Source organism: Python bivittatus, unplaced genomic scaffold (assembly GCF_059951505.1).
Source record: "Python bivittatus isolate LINGU-HERP-01145 unplaced genomic scaffold, Pbiv_v1 ctg000980_np1212, whole genome shotgun sequence".
Taxonomy (NCBI): domain Eukaryota; kingdom Metazoa; phylum Chordata; class Lepidosauria; order Squamata; family Pythonidae; genus Python; species Python bivittatus.
Genome location: NW_028277125.1, coordinates 14,625,104 through 14,643,287, shown reverse-complemented (window position 1 = coordinate 14,643,287; position 18,184 = coordinate 14,625,104). Strand labels below are relative to the sequence as shown.

Below are 18,184 nucleotides of genomic sequence, written 5' to 3'. Positions count from 1 at the left end.
GTTGCAGGGAACCTTACAGATCAGTGTTTCTCAAACTTGGTAACTAAGATGTGTTGACTTCAACTTCCAGCATGCTGGCTGGGGAATTCTGGAAGTTGAAGTCCACACATCTTAAAGTTGCCAAGTTTGAAAAACACTGTTCTAGATCATCTAATCCAGCCCTCTGTTCAGTGCAGGAGTCCCCTAAACCTTCTTCAACAATGGCCACCCAGACCTTGATTTAAAACCTCTAGTGAGAGCAACAGAACAGGTAGATAATGTCATACTCTTAGATGTTTTGAGTATCATCTCCCATCAATCCTAACAAGCATGGACAGTCCTGAGGTTAAATGATATTGTCTTTCTAACCACAAGAGCAGTTTGATAACAGAAACAATTACATGCTCCCCTTCACTGGATTCGTTTAAGCCAGGGTTCCCCAAAGGGATCAATATCAACCCCCAGTAGTCAATGAAAGTATCCAAGGGGTTGATGTCATCATTATAATTCATAGCACTATTAGTTAAAGTAGTATTTATTAAATTATTTTCATATAATAAATGTTTGGGGGTCAATGAACAATCTGACACTTTATGAAGGGGTCGATGAGCTTGAAGAGTTTGGGGATCCCTGCTTTAAGCAAAGCTGGACAGCCTTCTATTGGAGGTGCTCTAATTTGGATTAGAGCAGATGTTTGGACTTGGTGGCCTAAATGGTCTCTTTCAACTCAAGGAAGGAATATAGAAGTCTGGAACCTCGGCAGAATCATTCTATACTGCAATATTTTGTCATAGGGTCTATCCATATGTTATATGATAACATAACACCTGATCATTGGGAATTAGTAACAAGTATGACAGGACTCAGAAATTACAACTTAGCATGTTCAAGTCCATTCAGTTATGAGGAATTGCAATCCAATGCTAAACGAAGAGCTATTTACAGTACAATGTACCTGAAAATGGCCTCATGTTGACTTCAGTACATTAAACTAGGGTTGGGCAATCTGTTCACTTCCAGATCTTTTGGATTTAGTTCCTATCACCATCAGCTGGGACAGTCAATGGTAATGTATCTGGGGAGTTATTGTCAAAACAAATGAAGGGCAATAGATTACATCAAGTAAATGGTCCTAGGGATCTGCTCTTTTATTGAACAAACTCATCCCCTAATAGCCTAACAATTCCCAAGAGATTATCTGTGTGAATCACAATAAGCAAGGACTTGGGTTTGGAGCATGCCAACATGAAAATAGTGAAAACATAGAACAAGCATTTGTCTTTCTTATTGAAGTCCCAAAGCCAGTGAACAGACATTTTCATATATACAGTTCAAAATTAAAATGTGGTGAAAAATGGAACAGGTACTCCATGGCACACTGGAGTTATGTAATATAAAAGAGATGTGCTAAACATTAAGTATCCAGTTTGTCCATTAATCTGGAGGAACTTCTCCACTGTATTGCCAAAACATTCAACCAAAGCCATCTGCCCCTATTTCTATCTCCTTAAGATTAACTGCTTTTAACAAGAAAGTGCATCAGCCAACCCTTGATGGAGCTACATTTCCCAGAACTAGAAATGTAGGGCTGAGAGTTCTGAGAGCTTGTAATCCTAATATTCATGTAATATATAGTGGTACCTCGGGTCACGAACACTTCTGTTCACGACCAATTCAGGTCACAAACAGCTCCGTTCGCAAAATTTTGCTTCTGTTCGCGAACGCCGGATTGGGTGACAAACAGGATCCGCGGCCATTTTCCCTGCCATGACACGTGGTCATGGCTTCCTGTAGGGAGGGGGACTCTCCCTCCAAGCAATAACCGCCTCCCCACCCACCTTCCTGTCCTCCATGCCAGAAGTCGCCTCGAGCAAGGTTAGCGTTCTCTCTCTTCGTACTGTACTTTGTGTCATATTTTTGTGGTTTAAAAAAAAAAAACATATGGTTCAGAACGGATTAACTGTAATTACATTGAACCTTATGGGAAAATTTGATTCGGGTCGCAACCAAAATCGGTTGGCGACCAAATTCGGAGGGGTCAGAATGGATTAACTGTATTTACATTGAACCTTATGGGAAAATTTGATTCGGGTCGCGACCAATTTGGGTTGCGACCAGTGTCGCGGAACAAATTAAGTTCGTGAACCGAGGTACCACTGTAACACTCATGCACACCTGTTGCTAAATTAGATGCAGTGAATGCTGAATGCTTTAAAAAAGGTACTAAAAGAATATTAATGAATCTGTCAGTATTAATGAATCTGTAACTACCTTCAACTGCATTAAAACACACTCAACGAAACTGGCTTCTGATTAAAAAAGCCACTGTGATGCAGTAGTTGAGGTGTTGGATTAGAGTTGGGAAGACCCAAGTTCAAACCCACCTGAGACCACTGCAGCTCACTGTCACTCTCTCCCAGCATGCTCCATTTTATTGGAAAGTTGCAATGGGGAAAAAAATGGATGAGGAAGTACTTTACAAACCATATTGAGCTTCTGGAGGAAAGGCAGAGAATAAATCTAACAGACAGATAGATAGATAGATCCTGAGTCTATTTATGGGGGCAATCATTTCTCCCATTAGATGCTATAACTTTGGATGAAATTTATCCACCATTAAATGCTCTACCTCTGAAAGATGTTTATCCTATTATGTTCATAACTGAGACTGATATATATTAAGTAAGCTCTAGAAACGGGTAAGTGGCCCTTCTGATAATATAGAAATCCAGTTCCCTGTAGGAATAACCAACATGGCTGATGATGAGGGATGGGAGGAGTCAAAGTCCAAAATCTGTCCCCAGATTTATACCAACAGCATTGTTACAAGCCTCATCAACATCACCCACAGTATCAGGGGTGCCTTCACTTGCTTATCCTTCAATGTGATTTATCTCCTTGTCTGCCAACAATACCCATTTGGATTCTACATAGGAAAATTAGTTAGACTCTGTACAAGAGAATAAATGGACAAAAAATCAAACATCAGAGTTCAAAGAATCAAAGAATCAAACAATGACAAGGCAGTGGTGCAACATTTCAGCCTCCCAGGATACTCCAACACTGACATCGAGGTAGCAGTGGTGGAGCTGAGAAGCTTCACCAGCACAATACAATGAAAAATAGGCAAACAGCAGTATGCCAGTCTGTGTACAGAAGACTGGAACATGCCAGTCTACATACAGAAGGCTTGAGCATAATTGAGGTTTTCATCTCAATTGTGTAAATCTATTAGCTTTCCATCTTGTTCCCCCCCCATCCCTTTAATTCTCTGTATTTAAGGTCTTATAATAGTGATCCTACCCTATGCATCTGATAAAGTGAGCTGCTGTTCATGAAATCTTACACCCCAATAAAAGTTAATCTTGAAAGTGCTATGGGACTCCATGTTTATTTTATTTTCCCCATCTTTCCAAGACTGGAAAGGAAGGAAGGGAAAATAGCCTCATGCCTTTGTATTTATTATTTTCAGGCCTTCACTTAGCTGGGTGATTCCCCTTACAGCTCAGAAGACAGAATAGATAGAGGCCATCCAGAAAGAGACAGAGCGCACAGTTTTCAAGTGATGTTCTGTCCCTTTCTATTTTGCTTACTTACAGCTCATTAGTGAGGCCAGAACAGCAGGTTTGTTTCAATATAGAAGGAGACCTTGTTATCTGTGGCCTTGTCATTAAGAGTTTCACATATCTAGATTGATAAATATAGGCTGGAACTCAACATCCAGAGTAAATGTCTTTGGGTTTCTGCAGTTTGGGGTTCATGTCTCTGATCCATGCACCATTTTGCACACATACGTAAGTATGTCCCTGACCTTTCGCCATTTCCCCAGTGATCTCCACTATTCTGACTTTATTTCTTCCACAATGAAAATAAGTGTACATATTATTATTTCTTTATTTTTTATTTTTGTTTATACTTTATTCTGAATAAAGCAGTGTGGGAGGTCACAAGATTTGAGGTGGCCAATGGTACAGTGTCCTTATTTCTGCTTTATTCCTTATACTTTGGTGATTTTTGGGGGGAGGAGGGGAGGTCATTTTTCAGGGCTCTGGAACCTAACCTCCCAATTCTCCAAGGCTCAAATTCTTGCTATCCACAGATCATCACCCCCAAGAATACAAAGTCCATCTGCATAGCATCTCAGCCCAGATTTTTCCTTAGCGCATAAGAACCTAGGAATCTACTTTGTATCAGCTATGATACTGTGTTAAATGATAATTTGGTTTGTTTAGTTTTCACTAAGCAGTTTGAATGATTTGAACATCACTGGCTGACTTACCCAAGAAACCATGGTTAAACCAAAAATAGGTCAGTGTGATATACAAATCCAATCCTTATAACACAGGAGTTCCTAAACTTATTGCCATCACACCTCCTTTAAGTGTAATCTTAATGTACACACCTCCCCTAAAAATCCAAACACCAAAATGAACACAAATTAACAATGAAAACAATACAATGAAACTTTGGGAAAGGTGGATTAATTCTAAAGATGTAGCTAAAAGGTTCTTCACACCTCCCCTGGACTCTGTCTGTACCTTCCCAAGAAAGGTACACCTCGCTGTTTGGGAAACCCTGCTATAATAAATACTGGCATATCTACATGAATATGGACCCATCCCAGGATCAGCTGCCTTCTCCAGCAGCTCCCTCACATTCTGATTATCCTGACCTTGCTTTGCCACCAATTCTTCCTCCCCCATGCTAAACTCCCACTCAGGTCAGCACGTGTGCTCATGTACACTTGGGGTAGGCTAATTCACTTTCTTCCAGTCTGAACGCTGCTCACCTGTACAGCAGTAAGCATTTAGCTAGGCCTGGATCTCTGCAAATGAGGCCTAGCTAACCCTAACCCTAAGCGTCATTTACCAGCTCCTACTTAGCTTTAGCAGCCATTATACAGAGGCGCAGAAGAGTTGTATTAGTGCATACAACCTGTCAATTTATACTGGATTTAACCTTGGAATGTTTCACCAAACCCAAAGGTTAGTTTGAGTTCACATCCTCCTCCAAAGAGCAGGCTGAGCAACAGGCTCTGTATTCACCAGACACTCTTGCCAAATCACTTAGAAATGACCCCCCGGTTTCCACCATGAAACTAGTTTAAATCCTAAACATTCTCCTCTCCCCTCTGAGCATATACCTTACTGGTACATTCTGCATATACTCTTCCTTTTCCTCTCATCCCCCTCCCACTGGATCATTATAAATCCACCAGCGCTTCCAAATCTAAATTGTAGTGTTGCCATGGAAGCGATCCATCCTTACACAGGAAAGCAAGCACCTCTCCCCCAACCCCAAGGGAATGGCTCCGTCTCCAGCACTCTGCCCCCAGCTTTCACCAGCCTGGAGCTCTCCCTCTCTGAAGATGGCGTACGTTCAGATGGCACAAACAGGAGAGGGGCAGAGAAAAGGCCAGTGCCATTGCATGGATAGGGAAATGCCTTTCTGTTTATTATTTCAATGCACCCTAGACCGCAAGGACAGGTGAAAAACATTCTGCACGGTGGCACCTATACTCCTAGGGATGTTTGCCTTTGTGTTAAGATATTGACACTTCCAGAATGGGATTTGGAAGAGTAAGGCACATAGAATGGATTTGTTTCTCTTTTCCTTCATGCCTTGTTCAGTAGCAGTTAGCAATAATGTTTCCAGTCAAAACAAAACCCGCAAAACCCTGATGTAAACCATTGCTCTGATCCTGTGAAATTTGCAAAGCAAATCTGGATAGAGCGATAGAGATTAATCAAATGGGCTAAAGATGAACAAAAATCAAGGCGGGGCCCTGTTGATCTAGGACAATATTCCAGATAAATGGAGAATGCTGATCCCATTTGAGGAGGAGAGACCTTCCCGGCCAAAGGATTAGAAAGAGAATACTTTTGCCATACAGGAAAAATGGTTCTCATTCCATATGATACAAACAAACAAACAAAAAAGGGGGAGTCTAGAAATTTATTTTAAACAAGAGATTTTGGAGAAATTCTCTTGGATGACATGTGAGGTTCTCAGTCTTCATTAATTACAATCTGGCCAAGGAATGAGCGTCAATGTCTAGTCGTTCACTGTACAATCATCTCTCTTTTCCGTAAAGGGCCAGATTGTAAATATTTTAGTGGCTAAATCAAGCTAGATCAGAGGCTCCAGCAGTCCTGCCCCTGCTCTGCATGGCTGGCAGGTCTGCAGGCCAAGGAATGTGGCAGCTAATGGATGATGCCAGGCTGCCAGCAAGAAGGCTGCTGATAAACCACGGCTACCCAGGATGCCCCATTCCCAGAGCTCAGCTGAGCCTCAAGCCTGGTCATCTGCTGCCTGCCTGTCCCTTCTTAGCTCACAGGCTCTACAAAACCAGGCGCTGGGCCGGATTTGGCCTGTGAATCATAGTTGCCAACCCCTGGTCTATAGCCTCACTGAGACTTAAATCTATAGCCTTAAATCCAGAAAGACCTAAATGAACAAACCGGTCATGATCCATTTTGGGAAGTGTGGACAGCCAAGGAAGCCTTGAAGTGACAGAAAGATCAAAAGCAGAACAACAGCAAAAATCAAGGACAACAGCAGTATCATCCTCCAACACTCTCCAGCTACAAAATAAGCCAAAGCACCTTGGCAACAAAGTCGAAAAATCGAAGCCCTTTTCACAAGGGAAGAAAACTGTTGAAAAATTACATGGTAGATTCCAGCTCAGCATCAGAGAATATCCTGGTGGCTCATTAATACATCATCTTATAATAAGATGGGGATGCATCTGTTGGAGAGTGTAAACCCTGCCAGATGTTAAAAGGGAAAAGATTTGTCTTTAAAGAGCTATGGAAATAAAGACCTGTTCTATGTTCCAATAAAATTATTTGGGAAAGGATGGTCTTTAAAATTATTTTTTATTGACTTACTTCATCTTTGGTGCCACCCAACTCCAGGTCAACTCTGTGCAGGTCACAATAAAAAAAAATACACAAATATGACAAAATAAATAGAAATACAGCAAGGGAAATAAACAAGATGCCAAATCCAGATAACTAAAAATATACGTAACAAGGAGGGTCCGTCCACCCAACCACAAGGCCTGGGAGAATAGCCAGGACTTATCTGCATAATGTCTTCTGTGCCCTTGAATCAAGACAGTCTGAAGGTAATTAATGCATTAACACACATACACTTGTGTGTAGTTGTGTGTGTCCATGGGTGCGTGTGTTGGGTATTCTCCCCTCCCCAATTCCTTTGGGACTTGGAGGCATATGAAATGAAATGAGAGGAGAAAATGCACAAAGATCACTGTCAACTGATCCCCTTCAAATGTGTTGGGCCACAACTCCTAATCTTGCATTTGTCAAATCCCCCCCATTAGGGGTTTTAGAAAATAACTTGGGTAGTGTCAGCCTTTTGAGATAGGCAGAGTCAGGAAACAGGAGTTGCAAGGAACCTTGGAATGTACTTTAATGGGTTTAGGGTATTGAAACCAAATCTTGAAAGCCTGTCAGAGCCCCTCTCTACTTCAACTTATGCTAACACAATCAAGGCAGAGTTGAGTTGAGCTTCTTTCTCATGCTTTCTACTTCCCCAAGATTCAGATATATTTTCTGTAACAGCTCAACATTCCCCTCCCTCTTGTCTGAGTGAAACCCACATTCCACCACAGGGAGTTAGGATCTGCCACGCTAAGTGGCACACTCTTAGCACAAGAGAGGTTTGAACGCAGCAAGAAAGAGGTGAAGGTGAAGCAAAGCAAGGGAGGGCAGAAATGAAGGAAAGCCAGTCAAAGGCCAAGGGAAAAAAGGGACAATTCTGAAGTTTGGGAACAGTCCTCATACTACCCTGATTATAATGCAAGCCAGATCTGAAAGCCTTAAATCCCATACTGTGGTTCATCCTGGTTCCCATGTCCCAGTCTTATATTCAAAGTACCATGCTCAATCTGGCATCCTCCAGAAATAGCTATAACTCCGAGAATTCCCCAATCAAAGCCCACATTTCCCAGAATGGCCTTCCCTATTAGCGAAGGCTGATTGAGATTCTCATCTGATTTCCCAGATGCAGAGATCTGTAAGTCAAATTCAATACCTAAAACAATATTATCTATAAGTTATAATTTTGAACAATTTCTTCACAAGTATTTTTGAAAAGGGGGCAGTACTCTCAAACAATAATAAGGAGGTGTCCTCACATATTGATGTTAAAGCTAGCATTTGGATTTTATGCCTCATGCCCTGCCAATACCCAAGTTTCCCAAACCATTTTAAGACATGATTGCCAAAGAGAGCTAACTTTGCTGGGAAGGTTTTAAAGTCATCAAAGTATATTTGCTGTGCATAAAATATATCTACTGGGCTATTGCCAGTGTCTTGAGTCTGGCAGCTCCTATAAACAGAGAAGCTGTGCAGCACTGCAATATTCATCAAGAAAACGCATAACCCCCTTTCCCCAACACATAGTATTCAAGGTGGCTCAGAAGCTAAAAGCAATTAAGCCACAATATAAAAGTTAAAATGAAAGACAACTGAAGCAGATAAAAACAGCTTACAATTGTTTTGTAAACCGCCCAGAGTCATTTAATGAGATGGGCGGCGACAAATCCAATAAATAAATAAATAAATAAATACATAAATAAGAATAGGAAGGATCAGTTCCCTTAAAATAAGCACTCACCCACTAATTTTTCAGCCCAACAGGACAAAAACTTAGACACAGAATGAGAGAGAAAGACAAAATAAACCCTTTTCCATAGAACAAAATGTACCTTGGTATGGTGACCAAAATGATTCTTTCCCATGTTCTAAGCAACTGTCCTCCCATCAGGACAAATAATTTGAAGAGATGATTTTTGAAAACAAGGCAAGACACTGGAATTCTACAGATCCTGGAGGTGATTGCTAGACCCTTGCACCCAATTCCCTCGGTATTAAGAATGGTGACCCTGCACTTGGTCTTCCAGAGTGCAGTTAGGCTAGAATTTGTGGCACACGGCATTCATATTTGATGAAAGTGACAACATTTAATAGACCCTGTTGGCTTTTTTCTTGTTACAGAGCAGTATGTGCAGGGAAAACAGAAAGGGGCACTTCAAGCATGATAGCCATACAATATGTCAGAAACCTGCCTTATTTCAGAGAGATCATAATCTGTATTGAAAAAGTTCTGGTTTCCCCTCCACCCCTCCGTTATCACCTCAGCAGAGGACTGATAAAGAGAATTACTTTGGCCCTATCATCAAGGAGTTTTATTCCAACAACAATGACAGCGAAAAATAAAGATGTATTTATCTCCAGAGCAGGAAGGATAGAACTGTCACCAGTTCTAATTCAATCTAAATCTAATCTAATTCAATTTAGGCATCTAAAACGTAGTTATTTGCTCACGTAGAACAAAATGTACCATTCACCTCTCAGCTGCAGCCCAACAACACTTTCTGAATAGGTGATTCAAATCATGCACTAACCCCAGAAATTAGCAAACCCCCCCCAAACAAACAGATCCTCCGAACCACATTAAAGTTTAACAATGCACAGGTGCTGAACTGCAGACCTGCAAGAAAAGATGCATTCTAAGCTTTTAAATAAATGCAACAAAACATAACAAAACCAGAAGCATTTGTATTTATATCCCACCTTCTTTTGGGTGATGCTGAAGAAAGAACTGTTGCAAACTCCACTGAGATTGCTTTTCATAACCTGCAGACAACTTAGACCTTATCTCAGCATCATCAAGTTGTGTTTTTCTCTGCTTCTGCTTGTAACAGCCAGTGTTAAAGCAAAGGAAAGCGTCACATAGTGATGTTAAACAAAGTGTAACTTTTAATATGAATTCCAGTGTGGAAGGAGGAACTACAAACCTGGCATGGGGTTGCCACTGAGAACTTGAGGACATGAAGCCAGCCCTGTTGGATCAAGTCTAGGCCACTCTAACCAGCATTCCTTCTTGCACTAAGAACTACCAAATGCATCTAAGAAGTCAACAGATAGAAAATACAGCAGCCATGGTTTCCCACTGTTACTCTTGTGCACCTAATATGTAGAGGTAAGCTGTTCTCATGCCTTGATGCAGCACCCACTTTTCAAGACTAGGAGCCACTGATAATCTTGTCTTCTAGAAATTTGGCTTCCCTGTGACCAGAAGGAGAGTCATCTTCCGGCATCCTAATTAAGTACATGCTACTTTTACTGGGCAAACTCACACAATACCCTAAGCCAGTTTGCAGTTAGGCTTCTCAAGATAGACTTTGTAGTAGGAGACTCGTGTTAGTCTGCAGTGGCCAAAAATCAGGAGGAGTTGGGCAGCACCATTTCTGACAAGTTTAATAAAATCTGTTAGTTGGAAAAGGTGTTGCCAAACTTTTCCTGAGTTAAAGCCTGCACTAGGACCAAGACTGTGGTTAAGGCTCTCTCGAAACCAGAGAGGGCTGGCTATTTGTTTGTCTATTTATTGAGATAAACCATTTATATTCAGTCTTCTTGTCCAGAGGCCTCAAGGCAGGTGATAACCATTTAAACATAAATACTGAAAATGATTAACATTGTTATTAAAGCTAACTCAAGCTGAAAAGACCTAGCTGAAAAGGAAGGAAAATGAAGCCATACCATCTATTTTGCCTGATCCCAGGTAGGAGGCTAACCAAAAGAACTGGGTGGAGGAATAAACACAGAATGAAATATTTCCTGCAGATGCATCTTCACTGCTTTGTTATGCTTTGTAAGCCATTCTGCAGGTACCAATGTCTACTTACCAGCAATAAGAGGAGAGAAAAATAAAAATTAGGCTCCCCAAACCCCAGAAAAACCAAAGCCCTAGAAGCTTAAGCTCTACATCACATGTTATGCAAACACAGCTATGGAATCTGAATGGATATTGTACCTGTTTCAAACTGAACTATATTACAAGAAGAACAGTGTCACCTCCCATAAATTGATTTGCAGATGATTTAAGGAACAGAGCATTTAAAACACACCCAAGCACAAATGGAAGACAAATCAGCTACTGATTCTCCAAAGTTCCTCCTTGGAACAGTCCTGGGATTGCAGTATAGGTAATCCTCACTTACCAACCGCTTGTTCAGCAACTGTTCAAAGTTATGACAGTGCTGAAAAAAATAACGTTATGGCCAATTTACGATCATTTATGACCTTCACAGTATCCCTCAGTCACGTGATTGCCATTACAATCAGTACGTGTTGTTCTGTGCCTGATCTGTGTTTTTTTTTTTCCCACTCTTGCAGAGCAGAGAGATTGGAGAGGAAGGGATTGTAAACTATTTGTTCTTCCACACATCAAAAGCAATGCAATCGTACCGGCAGCAGAAAAAGGTCAGGCAAAGGAGAGCTTGCCTAAAGAAATCGCTTGCTTCCCCCCCACCTCAGAGCAGAGAAATTGGAGAGGAAGAGATTTCAAGACAGTACTGTAAACTGTGTAGTACACCCGTGGCTTCCAGCCCTGGGCTGCCAGCACGACTGCATTGCTTTCGATATGTAGAAGAGCAAACAGCTTACTCTCTTGCAACCCTTCCTATCCATTCATTCCACTTTGCAGTGGGGGGGGGGGGGGGGCGGGAGGGTCAGGCAAAGAAGAGATTGCCTGCAGAAACTGCTTACTTTTTTCCTCCCCTTGCTTTGCAGAGTGGAGAGATTGGAGAGGAAGGGATTTCAAGAGAATACACTGTATGCGTATTGCGGGCGGCTGGTGCAATCGCATTGCTTTCAAAGTGTACAAGACAGTAAGCAGGCACTTGAGCATTCCAAAGAGCGAGGGAGGGTTAAGAGGCAAACAAAAGCCAAAGGTGTGAAACTGAGTAGTCTTGTCTCTTTTCAGCTGGAAAGCACAAACGCTGTCATGTGATTTCCCATTTAATGACTGCTTCGTTTAGCAGTCGAGTTGCCAGTCCCAATTAGGGTTGTTAAGTGAGGACTACCTGTACCAGTTGCAGTAAAGTCTCTCTTCTATCTAATCAAACTCAGCTCCTGATGACTACATGGCGTAGAAGTGGTTTGCCATTATCTCCTTAAAGGAAATTTTTGCAACTTCCCAATCTTGCCTATAGTTCTGATATGCTTGGTGGTTCCTCATTCAAGTACTAGCCAGGTCTCAAACCTACTTAACTTCCAAATTAACCACAGCTGGGCAGATATTACCACTTGCTGACACACTGCTTATATTTAAGATTTGTCCAACCACAGTGAATGAAGTGAAGATTGTTAAAATAAAAACAAAAGCATTGGATTACCCAGAGCTGATCATCCATTCCTGGTGGGTTCTTTTTAATGAAAGCACCATAATAAGTAGCAATATTTCGGTGATGAGAATATTTCTTTAGCATGTTAATTTCTTGTTTAATCTCTTCTTCTTCATCCTGGATAAAAAGAAAAAAAGTAATCAGTGCCATCAACTCAAACAACAGGCTTATTACCAGGAATTATTTCTCTTCATCAATTGATGAAGACAAACAAAAACAATTGATTTGCTTTTATTTTCACCACCCTGCTTCCTCTTTTATCTCTTTATTAGAGAATAAATTTAGCTCCACTTGTAAATATTTTCCATTTTCTTTACATTAGGCTGCTCAGTATTTTGGCTCCATGCAACAATGAAGTTAATTGGCTTAAAGTAGAGATAAACAATCAAAGACTTTACAATCACAAGCACCCCTGAAAGACTTGGATGCAGCCTCTAGAGACCTCCAAAAATAGTTATCAAACTGTAATTTTAATCTGACAAATGAAGGAGGAGGAACATATGACTAGAGAATAATCTTATTAACTATATTTAAACAATTTAAAGGGAAGTGAAATCAAAATTCATTTAGCTTTTATCCTTAGCCCATCTACTCCTTTCTGGGTGTGGCCACCATTTGCACATCAGAAAAAAGTTGATTTAAAGGAGCCTCTGATTAATGAAAAAGACAACCTCCAAAAGAAGAATCTGTGAAATGTGCAAACTGCCTTACAGATATCTAGTTCAACCTAGCTTTTACAATCCAAATTTGCAAGTCAATTTTAGTTTGTACTAAAGGCATACGGTTCTGCTTTCCACTCAAACTAATACAGTATTCTACTCAATTCCAACTGAAGCTTAAATGGGGCCTGGAATTTATGAGCCACAAAGTAGGAAATGCTCTACCACACATGTGCAAAACCAAAATATGGAGAGGTTGGTGGACTGAAGATGAACTAATGACAGGGGGAAGTGAAAGAAAGCAATAATGCTAGAGGGGCTTAGAACTGGTTGGTAGAATGTGAATAAAGAAAATAAGCAGCACACACACACATTTCTCTCTCTTTCATATCCCCAGGAAGGCCAGACAACTTCTATGCATATCATCTTCTTGAACATTCGAAACCCTTCATTACTTGCACAGTAGCCAAATGATGTGTGTCCACAATGAAAATAAGACATAACTGGTTCCAGGAATAACCACTTCAGATTCAATGCAGATTCTGTCATTGTATTAGTTACTTAGCTTGTGTTACACTTTTATTATAGAGATTCTGCTATGTTGTTATTTTACCTCATTCATTTGATTTACTCTCGTGTTGTATATTTTGTAAATTTTGCTGGCTGTTAACTGAATAAATGTTACTCTTCCTCTTTCATATAGAATTCAGCATGTGGTATGTTTGTGTATGTACATATGTATACATACCCCCCCCCATCCTGTTTTCTATCCTCTACATTCCCTGGTCCTTGCATCTGATGAAATAAAGCAAAATCACACAACCTTTCTCATTCAAAGAACGAACACACACATACACAACTCCCTAGACAAGTCCCTGCAGTTTTCTTGGCAAGGTTTTTCGGAAGTGGTTTGCCCTTGCCTTCTTCTTCCTAGGGCTGAGAGAGTGACTGGCCCAAGATCACCCAACTGGCTTCATGCCTAAGGCAGGATTAGAACTCACAGACTCCTGGATTCTACCCGGATGCCTTAACTACTACACCAAACTGGCTCTCATTTTCAAAATGTACACAGATTTTTTTAAAAAAGGTTTTTGTTTGTTTGAAGACAAACAAAGGTATGAGCAACCGTTTGGGCCATACATAACGGGAGGGAGGGGTGTTAAAAGGCTGCATCATAAATATGAGACTGGGTGTGAGAATAATTTTTGAGGTTTTCTTTGTCATTTGAATATGCCAATTTTTGAGATTACACTGTAGTGTTCGTGCATCACCCACTCCCACCCGCAAAATGGCAATAATCTGCTATCAGTTTTCAGCTATCAATGTCAGAGGGAACTCCAAGAGTCTCATATGACTCTAGGACTAAAGGCTGCCTATCTCTCTTTTAAAACCTATTAAAGGCTGGGACAAAACTGTTGTCATTTTTGATGCAGAACTCACAGAAGAATTGCAAAGTGTATGTGTGAGATGTGGAAGGATGGAAAGAGAGTTGTGTCTGTGTATGAATGAATGGGATGGGAGCTTATGTTTTAGTGAATGAATGAGGGGGAACAGACATATGTAAGAGAAAGAATGCAAGAAGGGAGAAGTTGCTGAATATGTGTGTGAGAGAATGCAAGGAGCTGGCTTAATTTAGTTGTGTTTTTAAAATAAACTCTTTTGGAAGACAATCTCACACTGTATTTCTAGGCAAGACATGTAACCATAAGTCTTAAAAATAGCATGTGGTTTTTAGTGAATTAAAACTCTTATTAAGCAATTCCTAGAGTGCTTACATTTCCAAAAAAAGTTAAGTCATTTTATACTTTTCCTCCTGTGTTTATGTAGGAAGCACATTGTTTATTTTCTCCATGAAAAGAATAGCAAGCTGAATACTTTGAAAATCCCTTTTGACTCCTGGGTGTCCCAATATTTTTTAGTTTTTAAATAAGGATCTAAGTAAACAGTTCTTTCTGCAGAATATAGTTTGCAATCAAACAGGATATGTACAATGTCTTCAACAGCTGGTTCACCAGAGATACTCAAGAGAAACTGTCTTACTTCTTGCAGGGAACAAACATGCATATCAGTAGCAAGATTGCAATTTTTATATCAGAGGCCATTTCAAGAGAACAGACTATCTAGAAGAGATTGGGGTTAATGTAGGGGTGACAATTTATTATGAATATGTCCTACTATTTTCTCTGTATTGGTTTTATAGTTTTTTGATATAGTCAGGCAACTAATCAATGAAGTTTTCTCTCTGGCTGTTCTTTTTGTCATATAAGTTTCTTAATGATATATGTATTGTTGAAAAAACATTTCCTAAATATAGCACTATATATGCATACCATTCAGTAGCATTTTCTTTTGAGGGAGAAAAAAAATCCAGATTCAGTATTTGAAAGGCTTTTTACACAGAATGTTAGAATAATATGCTCTAGAAAGCAGTAAGTTGAGACCATGAGGACTAGTAGTAAGAAAAGAATGAAGCCATAAAGAATCCAGCTTCTTTTCTTAACCTAGCTCTCAGGACCTCATACAGTATTTGAGTGGATTCTGCTAAGGCATTCCCCACAAATGGATCAAGAAAAATGGAGGAACAGACAAGAAATAAACCTACAGGGTTAAGAAAATTGCTTATCTCTCTTAGGATGTCTTGACATCAACTTTTGAGTTAGAGGAAAACCTAACTCTAGCACAGCGTTTTTCAAACTTGGCAACTTTAAGATAAGTGAACTTCAACTCCTAGAATTCTCCACTCAACAACGGTCACAAGAATCACACAAGAACTATTAGCTTGAGGGTTGGAGCACTGAAACTGTATGGTATATTGATAGAAGTCTCTAGTACAGTGTTTCTCAACCTGAGCAACTTTTAAGTTGTGTGGATTTCAACTCCCAGAATTCCCCAGCCAGCATGCTCTAGCAGAATCTTTGCTTCTTCTGCTCTGCATTAACTAAGGTCTACAAAAGACAGACAATGTCCCTTAAAAAAATAATCCAGTGGAGATGGCACTGAGTACGTATGGCTTCAGCTATTTTTAGAAGGTTATTATTGAAACAACCACCTGTCACTTATCTGACTAAGAAGCTTCACTTGGAGCTATCTAAGGTCCTGTTTCTTCCATCAAAATATCTTTGCTTGAATGGACTTTACCAATAGTTCTTTTCCTCTGAAGCCCCCATGCATTCACTTTCCCTGTCTTGTCTGATTTATTTGCCCTGCATATCAGTACATGCTTAGAGCAGAACTCCATCAATTTCCATTGGAAGCCTCTTACAAGGGGGACACCAAACCAATATACAAACTAGAAATATTAGAGAAAGTAAAGTCTACACAATACTCTTGACAGCAGTACAAAAGCACTTTGCCACTTCTTTCTTCTGGAATTTATTTTTGGACAGAAGGGAGATTTCTAAGCCTAATCTACAGCACTGGTATTTCCTGATAGTATCCTATCCAAATATTGTCCAGCTTCCAAGTCCAGACAGAGCAGGGCAGGTGCTATTAACTGAAAAAAGCTAGCAAATTCACAAGTCTATCAGTAAGGCAGTTGCATACACTACATATTCAAATATTGCGAAGTGATGCAGTAAAATCATTTGCCATATTCTTAGAGTAAATATCTCTACTCAAACTTCTTTGGGTAAAAATGCATACCCATGAATGAAATTAAACCGAAATGAATCATTATCAAATCATTATTTTATCCACATTACAGTATTGTAAAGGTAAGTGGGAATGACCTTGGGAGATGAGGGGAAGAGATGCTGCCTGGGGAACAATAAGAGGGGGGCAGCCCGCAGCTGCATAACAGGCAGAGAAAGAAACTCAGAAAAGACCCTCCCTAACTTATCAGGCTGTAAAAAGAAATGGGGGAGATTTGTACTTTCAGGCTTGCAAGATACTGTTAATGTAGCCTTACAATAAAGTAGAATTAGCTCATCAGGTTGTGTTTCCTGTCTGGTCTACCTGGGAAGACTGACAAGTATTCAGCACAAGCAGCAACAATGAACAGGTATCCCCTATAACATAAGGATTAGGAATTTATTAGTTTTAAAGGATGGACAATGCTACAGTGATGTAGACAGAGGAGGCAACCAACACAAAAGGTATTACAGACGTCTAGATCAATAGCAACTAACTGTTTGCTATTGATAGGACCACAGGTATGAAAACATGCTGACCCATCTGGCTGTTTGACAAAACTGGATCTCAAAAGCTGGAAAAAGTAAAGGTAAGGCCAACTGGAGTGATCAAGAAACTGAAACTCCAAAAGAAAAGGTTCCAAGGCAGAGAATTTGTGTAGGCAAGGAAGGCATTAGACAATCTCTTAGTTGGTAGAAATGGAGCTTGGGCATAAGGCTGGAGTCAGCAAGCAGCATCTGCTCCTACTCAGGCAAACATCCCCCAAATTAATGAAAATGGCTATAATAAAAATATTTCACTGTTTCATTGTTAAATGTATTTATGGTTAGTGGCCTAAATCAAACATGTTATCTGAATACCAGTGTTCACACTTGCCTCTTAGGATATTTCAGGAGAGGGTGCTAAAATTAGTGCCAGGCACATAAGTTCTGTTTTGTTTTCGTACCAGTTATTATTCAAATTGGACAAAACAGGATACTTTATAAAGTGTTCTAAAATGGAAGATAATTTCAGAGAACTTTTCATGAATGGAGTGTGATGTTCTCCACTTATTTTGTGACGAGGTGTCCAAAGGATATGCGTGCATATCCCATTTTTCATAGTATAATCATCTCTCCAGAAGCCTGCAGCCTCTCTGGCTTCTCATGCTTTAATTATAGCTCAAGAGAAGTCCTCCTGTTTTGTTTCTTCAGTAATGACACAACTGTTGCCATTGAGGAGAGTCCTTCCTTTAAGAAACTTTTGGAGAATATTTACTTCTTTTAGACAAACACAGAGTAATTGTCCAGCCAACTCCTTTGTCCACAAGTAGTGTATGGAATTTTGAAGGACTGTTTGTGCCTGGCTATGAAACCATATAAGATTTAGTTTTCTTGTGAAATTTCAGAAATGTTTATAATACAGGTAGTCCCCAGTTTAGGAACGAGTTCCATTCCCAAGGTCTGTCCTTCAGTCAAATTTGGATGTAAGCCAGAACAGTATTATTGTATAATACTGTATAAATAGTATTGTGTAATTAACTTGAACCATTGTGAATTTAACTCAAATCATTATGCATTTAATTTTGCTATAATAGGCTCCGTTTTTAACTATGGGGCATCTGTACACCAGGCGTTCTTAACCCAGGGACTACCTGTATTTTCTTTTCTTTTGCATCCGACATCTGACACCAGAAAGAGTTGCCAAACTGGTGTAGTGA

The 18,184-nt window shown here is 40.1% G+C and overlaps 1 protein-coding gene across 13 annotated transcripts in view; it reads right to left on the bottom strand.

Moving 5' to 3' along the window:
* TNIK (TRAF2 and NCK interacting kinase) overlaps positions 1–18,184 on the bottom strand; it is a 298,380-nt gene that overhangs the window by 127,441 nt on the left and 152,755 nt on the right. For all 13 annotated transcript variants that reach the window (XR_015794405.1, XM_088132086.1, XM_025172923.2 and 10 more), the window contains one exon: positions 12,188–12,313. Coding sequence is in view for 12 of the 13 variants with exons in the window: in XM_088132086.1 (XP_087988212.1) it covers positions 12,188–12,313 (126 nt within the window). In the remaining variant the exon portion in view is untranslated. The remainder of the gene's footprint in view (positions 1–12,187; positions 12,314–18,184) is intronic.